This window comes from Sorex araneus, chromosome 1 (genome assembly GCF_027595985.1).
Source record: "Sorex araneus isolate mSorAra2 chromosome 1, mSorAra2.pri, whole genome shotgun sequence".
In the NCBI taxonomy this organism is placed as follows: domain Eukaryota; kingdom Metazoa; phylum Chordata; class Mammalia; order Eulipotyphla; family Soricidae; genus Sorex; species Sorex araneus.
In genome coordinates, this window is record NC_073302.1 from 339,182,446 (window position 1) to 339,193,662 (window position 11,217).

The following is an 11,217-nucleotide window of genomic DNA, read 5'->3' on the forward strand; positions in this document are numbered from 1 at the left end:
AGTCAGAAATTTGGGAAATTCTTTTTTTCTTTTTTCTTTTTGGGGTCACACCCGGCAAGTACACAGGGGTCATTCGTGGCTCATGTACTCAGGAATTACTCCTGGTGGTGCTCAGGGGACCATATGGGATGCTGGGAATCGAACCTGGGTCAGCCGCATGCAAGGCAAACGCCCTCCCCTCTGTGTTATTGCTCCAGCCCCAAGGGAATTCTTAAATTTATGTTCATCCATCCCAAGCATCTTTTGGGTTATTTTCAGGGCACTGTTCAGTGGGTCACGCAGTGCTGGCGGTCACCTGGAGCCTCTGACACACGCACACACTAGCCCTTGTCTGTCCGGTAGCCCAGCTTTCCTTAACACCTTTGCACTCTTAACACACAGCATGGTACTAGATGCTGAATATTTCTTTGCCCATTTATCACAAAAATTTATGTTTTAGAATATCAATTTTTCTTGCTGTACTTTGCAAACATGATATTGGCTTTGTAACTTTTCATAAAGTATTTATCGAACACTCATAAAATGAATTGAAACACTAACCTCAGTTGAAAAAAAATCTGGATCTGAGACCAAATTGAAAGGAGAAATTTTTGTTTGTTTTTATTTGGGGACCACACCAATCACTGCCCAGGGGTCACTAGTGAGGATGCACTTGGGAGACACTCCTGCTAGGAACCATATGTGGCCCTGGGCATCAGACTCAAGCTGGCCACATGCAAGGCAAGCACGGTCCGGAACAAACCCTCCTGCTGAGCTGAGAAGCTTTTTGAATGATCTCTCTTGTTCTCCCCGCCCCCCAAGGAGAAACCACATGGCACTCTGCCTCACTCTCTCCCCAAGGAGGCTGGCTGACTCTTCTGTTGGATTGGCAGTCTTGGGTCACTGAATTGGGGAGAAGGGCCTGGCATTCCCAGCCTACTCTCAGCGGATTCACTCGTCCTTCAGGAGGACTGCCGCGGACACTCGGAGCTCTTGGGTTCTGTTGCTGTGGTGACCACTCATCTGGAACCTCTGCAGGTGCCCCCTCACTCCTGCTCAGAGGAGCCCCCCAGCCCACGTGGCTCCACTTTGAGCTGAGTGATGCCCACTCTTTCTGTCTTCGAAGATGTGCCCTTCGCCCAGAAGCTGGAGGGCAGCTTGTTAAAGGTCTACAAACAGGATGAGCACCCGAAAAAAATATTTCTGTCCTTTCGAGGTAAAGGCCGAGTAGTGTGGGAGTTTCAGGCGCAGTATAACTTTAACGCCAGTAGGGAGCCGTGTTCCCCGGCTGCAGAGGGATTGGGGGCAGCTCAAGACCCCCAAGTGGAGAGGTATGCTTCCTTACAGAACTGCCGCCTGAGGAAAAGAGCAGAGAGTTGGTGCTTGAGGCCAGGATGTCCTGGGACATTGGGCCCCACCTGGGGATTTAGGGATTTGGTCAGAGTGAGAGCTCCCCCGTCCCTCTGCCTGGGGCTCTGCCTGGACTCTGTATCGGAGGCGCTCTTCTCCTCTGCCCCTACCTGTCCCCAATTTCTGAGTGGCTGCCAGTCAGCACTTTGGCTTTGCTTTTTGTGAAGCAAGGTAGTTTTTAATGGAATGAAACTTGCTTAGAAATATGTGAGAGGCATGCATATGCTGCCAGAGTCATGTGCTGCTTGTGCCCACGCGGCCGAGCACATGTGTCGCCTGAGCACATGTGTCGCGGGCATCTCCCCTCTTGAGATGTGAACTTTCATGCTTTCGTGTCTAGTGCTGGGATGTGGGCGGGGGGGGGGGGCTCTCTCTGCCCTTGGAGAAGCCCGTGTTCTCTCTTGAGCATGTTACTCTCTCTTTCACCCTCTCTCCCTCCACACCTTAAAACCCTCCAAATAAAACCTGTTTTACTTAAAAAAAAAAGAAAAAGAAATATGTGAGGAAAGAGAAAGGGTGGGGGGAAATATGTGTTCCAGAGAGAAGACAGGCCTCTCCAGGGTGGAGCACCGAGCAAACAAAGACACACAGCGACAAACAAGACAAACAAGGCGAGGCTACTGGAGGGCGAGTAGTGCCATGGGTGCTGGGATGCCTTGCTGAAAGCCAACATGCTGTGGTTTGCTGTAGTCCCTGGAAACGGAAGAGATTCCAGTTGTCTAGTTTTCAAAACAAGTGAACACTGCACACACTGACCACTGGCATATTGTTGTTTTATAAATGGAGGTTAAAAAGGAAAAATGTCTTATCATGGATGACTTCCCAAGTCTTAAGACAGAACGAAATCATAATGCACAAAGGAAAAGGAGAGAGAGCTGAAGGAATGTGCCCCCCCGCAGAGGGAGGCTGGGGGTGGGGGCGGGGGGGGTGGTGGGAGGGAAATAGGGGACATTGTGGTGGGAAATGTACATGGGTGGAGAGATGGGTGCTAGATCGTCAAATGACTGAAACCCAATCGTGAACAGCTTTGTAATGGCCTATCTCATGGATATTCAATTAAAAAAAATTTTTTTTTTTTTTTTTTTTTTTTTTTTTTTTTTTTTAAAGAAATATTTTATTGAACCACCGTGAAAACAAAAAAAATACAAAGCTTTCAGGTTTAAGTCACAGTCAAATACTGATTAAACCACCATCCCTTCACCAGTGCACCCGTTCCACAACCAAGAACCCCAATACACCCCCCTCCCACCCCACCCCCATCTAAGTAGTTGATGATATTCCCATTATTCTCTCTATATATTGAGTACATTTCATATTTCCATACAGAACTCACTATTGTTGATTGGAAATTTTCCCCAACAATCAGGCCTGCTGAATAAGCATCATCTAATAATTTCTCTTCCTTGGTAAAAGTGAAGACTTTGAGTCCGCGCGGCCGCGATAGCGGCCGCGCGGTTTTGGGTTTCTAATACTTTAGCTCAGTTCGCATTCAAAATGCATGGCTGCAAGAATCTGCTCTGGTGCCAAAATGGGTTAGGAGACCTCAGGATCACAGTCAGTAGGCGGGAGGCTCTGCTTCTCGTGCCGCGGCTCTTGGTTCATCTCTGGGCGGAAGGCGCGCCGGGAACACCTCCCCTCCCAGGATCACCTACAGGCTACGTCACTAAAGAAAGTCCTACCTCCTGGTGGAGGGGTCTTAGAGGGTGGCTCTCACCGCGTGGCTGCTGCCGCTGCCGCCATTTTCGCTCAGAAAAATGGGGTGGAGAGGGAAAAAAACCCCTCCCCGGGCTGCACGAGGTTGTAGTTCAGTTCGCAGTCAAAATGCATGGCTGCAAGAATCTGCTCTGGTGCCAAAATGGGTTAGGAGACCTCAGGATCACAGTCAGTAGGCGGGGGGCTCTGCTTCTCGTGCCGCGGCTCTTGGTTCATCTCTGGGCGGAAGGCGCGCCGGGAACACCTCCCCTCCCAGGATCACCTACAGGCTACGTCACTAAAGAAAGTCCTACCTCCTGGTGGAGGGGTCTTAGAGGGTGGCTCTCACCGCGTGGCTGCTGCCGCTGCCGCCATTTTCGCTCAGAAAAATGGGGTGGAGAGGGAAAAAAACCCCTCCCCGGGCTGCACGAGGTTGTAGTTCAGTTCGCAGTCAAAATGCATGGCTGCAAGAATCTGCTCTGGTGCCAAAATGGGTTAGGAGACCTCAGGATCACAGTCAGTAGGCGGGAGGCTCTGCTTCTCGTGCCGCGGCTCTTGGTTCATCTCTGGGCGGAAGGCGCGCCGGGAACACCTCCCCTCCCAGGATCACCTACAGGCTACGTCACTAAAGAAAGTCCTACCTCCTGGTGGAGGGGTCTTAGAGGGTGGCTCTCACCGCGTGGCTGCTGCCGCTGCCGCCATTTTCGCTCAGAAAAATGGGGTGGAGAGGGAAAAAAACCCCTCCCCGGGCTGCACGAGGTTGTAGTTCAGTTCGCAGTCAAAATGCATGGCTGCAAGAATCTGCTCTGGTGCCAAAATGGGTTAGGAGACCTCAGGATCACAGTCAGTAGGCGGGGGGCTCTGCTTCTCGTGCCGCGGCTCTTGGTTCATCTCTGGGCGGAAGGCGCGCCGGGAACACCTCCCCTCCCAGGATCACCTACAGGCTACGTCACTAAAGAAAGTCCTACCTCCTGGTGGAGGGGTCTTAGAGGGTGGCTCTCACCGCGTGGCTGCTGCCGCTGCCGCCATTTTCGCTCAGAAAAATGGGGTGGAGAGGGAAAAAAACCCCTCCCCGGGCTGCACGAGGTTGTAGTTCAGTTCGCAGTCAAAATGCATGGCTGCAAGAATCTGCTCTGGTGCCAAAATGGGTTAGGAGACCTCAGGATCACAGTCAGTAGGCGGGAGGCTCTGCTTCTCGTGCCGCGGCTCTTGGTTCATCTCTGGGCGGAAGGCGCGCCGGGAACACCTCCCCTCCCAGGATCACCTACAGGCTACGTCACTAAAGAAAGTCCTACCTCCTGGTGGAGGGGTCTTAGAGGGTGGCTCTCACCGCGTGGCTGCTGCCGCTGCCGCCATTTTCGCTCAGAAAAATGGGGTGGAGAGGGAAAAAAACCCCTCCCCGGGCTGCACGAGGTTGTAGTTCAGTTCGCAGTCAAAATGCATGGCTGCAAGAATCTGCTCTGGTGCCAAAATGGGTTAGGAGACCTCAGGATCACAGTCAGTAGGCGGGGGGCTCTGCTTCTCGTGCCGCGGCTCTTGGTTCATCTCTGGGCGGAAGGCGCGCCGGGAACACCTCCCCTCCCAGGATCACCTACAGGCTACGTCACTAAAGAAAGTCCTACCTCCTGGTGGAGGGGTCTTAGAGGGTGGCTCTCACCGCGTGGCTGCTGCCGCTGCCGCCATTTTCGCTCAGAAAAATGGGGTGGAGAGGGAAAAAAATCCCTCCCCGGGCTGCACGAGGTTGTAGTTCAGTTCGCAGTCAAAATGCATGGCTGCAAGAATCTGCTCTGGTGCCAAAATGGGTTAGGAGACCTCAGGATCACAGTCAGTAGGCGGGAGGCTCTGCTTCTCGTGCCGCGGCTCTTGGTTCATCTCTGGGCGGAAGGCGCGCCGGGAACACCTCCCCTCCCAGGATCACCTACAGGCTACGTCACTAAAGAAAGTCCTACCTCCTGGTGGAGGGGTCTTAGAGGGTGGCTCTCACCGCGTGGCTGCTGCCGCTGCCGCCATTTTCGCTCAGAAAAATGGGGTGGAGAGGGAAAAAAATCCCTCCCCGGGCTGCACGAGGTTGTAGTTCAGTTCGCAGTCAAAATGCATGGCTGCAAGAATCTGCTCTGGTGCCAAAATGGGTTAGGAGACCTCAGGATCACAGTCAGTAGGCGGGAGGCTCTGCTTCTCGTGCCGCGGCTCTTGGTTCATCTCTGGGCGGAAGGCGCGCCGGGAACACCTCCCCTCCCAGGATCACCTACAGGCTACGTCACTAAAGAAAGTCCTACCTCCTGGTGGAGGGGTCTTAGAGGGTGGCTCTCACCGCGTGGCTGCTGCCGCTGCCGCCATTTTCGCTCAGAAAAATGGGGTGGAGAGGGAAAAAAAACCCCTCCCCGGGCTGCACGAGGTTGTAGTTCAGTTCGCAGTCAAAATGCATGGCTGCAAGAATCTGCTCTGGTGCCAAAATGGGTTAGGAGACCTCAGGATCACAGTCAGTAGGCGGGAGGCTCTGCTTCTCGTGCCGCGGCTCTTGGTTCATCTCTAAAAAAAATTTTTAAATGAAAGTAATGTGGAGTTCATGCCCAATTCAATCAGCTTAATCAATGGCTGAATAAATAGCGGTACTCCTACACTGAAAAAAAAGAAAGCCAGAACCGCATGATTTGCAGATGGCTTGTGGAGGCCAGCTTGGGCGTTAGGCCTAGGAAGGAAGGACTCTCTCTGCTTTCCCTCACAGTCTGCCTCACAGAGCAAGGCCTCCCCTGGGTCTCTCCCGTGGTACCCAAGATCCGACAGCAGCTGTCACGAGATCCATCCCTCAACTACGAGTACTTGCCTGAGATGGGCATGAAGTCATTCATCCACGCCTCCCTGAGTCTCCTCTTTGGAAAGTACAGCTCGGTCATCAAGGAGAATAGGGTGAGAAGCCCCCCGCCCTGTCCCCGGCCCCCAACAGACACCTGATATTGAAGGAAGGAGGGACTAAGTATGCAAACCCTCCATTACAGACTGATGACTCATTTGCTGCTTGTGATTGAATTTAATTTTTCCTATGGATGTTAGAATGAGCTCCAATGAATTTGTTTTCTTTTTATTTTAATCGAGATGCTCTGAGCTACAAAGTTATTCATGATTGAGTTTCAGGCAGCCAGTGTTCAAATTAGCTCCAATTTATAAAGAATCTCACTGGACTGGGGAGAGAGATCCAGGGCTGAAGCACATGCCCTAAGTGCTCAAGGGTCCAAGTTTTATCTCTGGCACAACATGAACCCCAGCACCACTGAGTGTATCCCGAATGCCCCCAGTTTACCCCCTCCCCAAGGTAAGAAGAGTCTCATCAAATCTGGGGAGATAACAAAATGGGCTGGAGCAGATGCTTTGGTGCATGAGGCTGGCACAGTGTAGTCCCTCAGCAGCCCGTGGGACCATTACCTGTGGAGGTCAATCTCACAGTTAAACCAAGGATAAATCTAGATATTGCTTTTTGCAGGATCAATACTTCATCTTTTCATGCAGAAAAAAGAGTATATATCTCCCAAGTGTTAAATATTCCCCAATTATTATTATTAATAATAATAATACTTATTAGTATTATTGTAATTAATATTGTAATCCCACCAATGGCCAACATCCAGAGTCTATAAAACCAAGCTCCCAGAGCACGCAGCCACAAAGGCTGCGCGACATCTTATAGCCTAGTTCTCCCTCTGGGAGAGCCTGACAAGCTACCAAGAGTTTCCTGCCCACATGGGAGAGCCTCACAAACTCCCCATGGCATATTCATATGCCCAAACCAGTAACAATGATGAGTCTCATTCCCCTGACCCTGAAAGAGCCTCCAATGCAGCACCACTGGAAAGGACGAGTAAAGAGAGGCTTCTAAAATCTCAGGGCTAGGACGAATGGAGATGTTACTGAGACTACTCGAGAAATTCGATAAGCAATGGGATGATGATGATGATGATGATGATGATGATGATGATGATGATGATGATGATGATGATGATGATTTTTGGTGAGGGGAATGCCTGGCAGTGTTCTGGCGGGTACTCTCAACTCATTGCTTAGGAGAGTATAGAATCAACCTGGGGCTTCTGCCATGCAAAGAATGCACTCCAGTGCCTTGAGTTTGCTCTCTGACTCCACATTTTTTCTTATCTTTGCTTTTGTTTGGGGCCACACCCAGTGGTGCTCAGGGGTTACTTATGGCTCTGCACTCAGGAGTCACTCCTGGCAGTGTTCAGGGGTCTTTTGGGGAGCCAGGGATCAAACCTATGTTGGCTGTGTACAAGGCAAGCGACTTCCCAATAAATTATTGCTCCTGTCCCACATTTTTCCTTATCTTACATTAAACTGGCAGTCTCTTTGTGAAGGGGGCTGGGGTTGGGGGAGAAAATATTCAAACAAAAAGGAAGACTCGGTGGAAATCAGGAACTACACAATCAGACACTTTGGAGGGCTCAGGACTCACTCCTGACTCTGTGCTCAGGGATCACCACTGGAGGGGCCTCAGGGGACCCACATGAGACTCCGGGAATAGAACCTGGGTCAGCTGCATGCCAGGCCAGCACGCTACCCCTCACGCTACCATCAGTCCAGCCCAAGAAAGGCAATGGGCCAGATTCATGGGCCAGAGAGATTTTACAGAAGTGACTTGCCTTGATGTAGTTAGGGGCGGGACAATGATTTGAATCCTGGCTCGTGCTTATTCCCCTGACCATTGCCAGATGATGAAAAAAAGAAAAGAAAATCTACATCTGGGTGCTATTGGTCTTACCCTTGTTCCTGAAAAGGCTTGTTTCTCCCCCCTCACCCGCTGCAGGCAGGGGGGCTGCACACCGTAGGGGACAGTGGTGCCTTCCATCTTGGGGCCGCATTCCTCAAAATATGGCACCAGAAGTCTAAAGAAGTTCACATCATTTCTTCTCAGAAAGGTGAGAACCTGGACACATACTCACTGTGTCCTTCCCCTCCTGACTGTGAGCCAGCCAGTCTCTCCTGGGGCTCCCCCGGGGTCCAGCCAGTGGCCCTTAAAGCACGCTCTCCGGGGTGTCTGCCTGCAGCGCCCCGTGGCCTTGTAGGTTGGGGGTGTCTGTGATTGTGTTCCCACAGAGCACCATGGACACATCTTCAAGGACATGGGCTTCACCGTTCACGAGCACTGCTTCTGGAACGCCAGCCAGCTGTGCATGGACCCCAGCTTGATCTTCAGTGCGGTGGAGGTCCAAAGCCTTGCTCAGAACCTCTGCTTCCCTGCCCCCACCCCCAACCCCGTGGCACTCATGGTTTTATGGTTTTATCTTCCTCCCCTCGTCCCCCTTCAGGCATCTAAGCCGTTCTCTAGACCTTGGTTTTCTGGCCCTTACTTTGAGAATAGCTTCCCTTCCCGATGCCCTGGGCCCCGGTGTGTGGGGGGTGCTGATGAGATGAGAGGGGTTTCTCTGCAGGAGGCCCCTCAGGACTGTATCTGTGTGCTTGGGAACTTCGGCAGTTTAACGATGACCAAGACTCAGTGGCTGCAGTTCATGTCCATCCTGAAAGTGAGCCCAATTGCTTCTCCGACTCCCTCCCCTCCCCTCTCCTCCCCCTGTCTCTTCACTTGCTCTTTGTCCTTTTCCCTACAGAGCAAGAACATCTTCCCCTTTTTTGACATTCCCTCCCAAGGCTTCTTCAGTGGTGACCTGGAAGAGGATACTAGATTTTTACAATACTTTGTGCGTCATCGCTTTGAGTTTTTCTGCAGCCAGTTCCTGTCCAGGAATTTTGGCATTTATGGTAAGCTCTGGGCAGGAGGATAAAAGCGTTGGTACCACTCTCATGGCACCGAGGAAGCATTTGGCTTCTCCCATCCTCTGGGGAGAGCCAAGCCAGCCCCCCAAAGAGAGCGTGTTGGAGGCAGAAGAGCAGAGCATGGAACTAGAGGTGAAGCCCCCTTAGTTCATACCAACAGAGACTAATGTAATCCGGATGAAGTCATCTGGGCCCTTGATGCCTCTGGTTCCTGAGCTGAAAGATCCAAGTGCAGGGTTGAGTGACCTCAGGGTCCTTCCTCCTTGGGGTGAGCGCCCTGAGTTCAGTTCGCCTTCCCTTCTGCAAGGTGGGAGTCGGAACCCCAGAGCACTTTCCTGCTGGTGAAGGAGAGGGAGAACAAGGCTCCTTTTCCCCCTGCAGACGAAGGCGTAGGGGTCCTGGTCGCAGTGACAGTCAGCAACGAAGCCTTGCTGTGTGTCCTCTCCCAAATGATGAGCCTCGCCCGGGCCTTGTGGCTGAATCCGCCCAACACAGGCGCCCGCATCATCACCTCCATCCTCAGCAACTCCGCTCTGCGTGGAGAATGGTGAGGGTGCGGGCTGGGCCTCTGCTCACCAACAGACTTCCCGGTCGGCAGGAGTCTGCCAGGTGCCTCTTCCAGTTTGTGTGTCTGCTTAGTCACTCAGCAATGGACTGGCGATCCCTGTGCACTCAAGGCAGTGCCCGGGACACTGGCCATGCCAAATCTTGACTGAGCAGGGGCTATCTTCTCGGACCCAGATGGCAGAAGGTGCCTGGGAAGTTGGCAGGGACTTGCTCCTTTGACCAAGGCCCAATTTGACTAGCTAAAGCCCAACTGGCCTAGTTGAAACCCGTCTCCCATTCATAACCATCCAGATCCCCACCCACGCAGGGTCCTTGGTGCTCTGCTTGGGGACTTTGGGAGTGTGAAATTAGGAGAGAGGGGACATCCCACACACTAGTTTCTTGCTTCCCTTTTTTTGTTTGTTTGTTTGCTTTTTGGGTCACACCCGGCGATGCACAGGGGTTACTTCTGGCTCTGCACTCAGGAATGCACTCCTGGCAGTGCTCGGGGACCATATGGGATGCTAGGAATCGAAGCGGGTTGGCTGTGTGCAAGGCAAACACCCTCCCCGCTGTGCTCTCGCTCCAGCCCCTCTCACTTCCCTTTCTTCGGCAGGAAACAGAGTCTGAGTGAGATGGTGGAGAACATCATACTGGTCAAGGAAAAAGTGAAGGAGAAGCTGCGGCTCCTGGGCACCCCTGGGGTCTGGGATCACATCACGGACCAGAAGGGAAGCCATTGTTACCTGGGGCTCAACGGTAATCTTCTAGTGGGGAAGCCCTTGCTTTGTGACCTCACGTTTGAGCATTCTAATTTATTTAGCTGGCTTAGGCGAAGCATTCTTTTTTTTTTTTTTCTCTTTGGGTCACACCCAGCAATGCACAAGGGTTACTCCTGGCTCTGTGCTCAGGAATTACTCCTGGCTGTGCTCAGGGGACCATATGGGATGGTCCATATGGAATCGAACCCGAGTCAGCCACGTGCAAGGCAAACGCCCTACCCGCTGTGCTATCGCTCCAGCCCCAGGCGAAGCATTCTTAGCTTGCCCAGATTTTCTTCTTCCTTCCTGAGGAAAGCTAAAACCTTTTAAAATCTCCTTTGATGTGCCATGAGAAATGATCCCTTTACCCAGGGCTACGAATAGCCCCTGAGCACTGCCAGCACTGCCTAAATCTCTCCCCTACTAAAAAGTATAGTTCCCTCTGGACCCCTAGAAAGGTTGACGTTTCCTATCCTGCATAATCCAACCTAGGTTAAGAGGTCCCCAAAGTGGTCCCCAAGGCCTGATACCCTGTGGTTATCACTAGACCAACAGCTGGATTATTTGATCAAAAAGAAGCACATCTACGTTTCCAAGAACGGTCGCATTAATTTGACCTGTGTCAATGCTAGCAACATTGATTACATCGTGGAGAGCATCAATGAGGCTGTCGTGCTCATAAGGAACTCAGAGCAAATGTCTTCAGAAAGTACTCATTACTGGTTGGAATAAAGGCTTTAATCTCTGCAAAAGTCCTGTGCCAGTTGTTCATTATTACTGCTGGTTTCTCTGCAAATCTCCCTCTCCCTCTCCTTCCCCATTTCTCTGTCTCTGTCTCTGTCTCTCTCTCTCTCTCATTGATATGGCCTTAGCAAAGAGAGAAAAAAGACCCAGAAAAGGAGGGGAGGGTTGAGGACTAGCTCAAAGGCTAGTGCACATTCCTTGCCTCCTGCATGAGTGAGCTTCATTGCAACACCCCTGACCAACATATGGAGAGTTGCCAGGTGTGACCCCCAAAACTAACAAAATTTTTTAAAAAGGAGATGTCTTG

At 51.7% G+C, this 11,217-nt stretch overlaps 1 protein-coding gene across 1 annotated transcript; it reads left to right on the top strand.

Annotated features, from left to right (window-relative positions):
* The first annotated feature begins 1,080 nt into the window (after positions 1–1,080).
* Positions 1,081–10,898, top strand: GOT1L1 (glutamic-oxaloacetic transaminase 1 like 1). Its single transcript, XM_004606936.2, has 9 exons — positions 1,081–1,195; positions 5,807–5,988; positions 7,892–8,003; positions 8,182–8,291; positions 8,517–8,609; positions 8,694–8,844; positions 9,241–9,406; positions 10,022–10,164; positions 10,714–10,898. Exons 1-9 carry the CDS (start codon positions 1,081–1,083, stop codon positions 10,896–10,898), a joined length of 1,257 nt encoding a protein of 418 aa, XP_004606993.1.
* The last annotated feature ends 319 nt before the right edge of the window (positions 10,899–11,217 follow it).

Coding starts and splice junctions, on each gene's coding strand:
- GOT1L1 (XM_004606936.2), top strand. CDS start 1,081: ATGCCCACTCTTTCTGTCTTCGAAGATGTGCCCTTCGCCCAGAAGCTG. Junction 5,989..7,891: donor CGGTCATCAAGGAGAATAGG/GTGAGAAGCCCC, acceptor CACCCGCTGCAG/GCAGGGGGGCTGCACACCGT. Junction 8,610..8,693: donor AGTTCATGTCCATCCTGAAA/GTGAGCCCAATT, acceptor TTTTCCCTACAG/AGCAAGAACATCTTCCCCTT.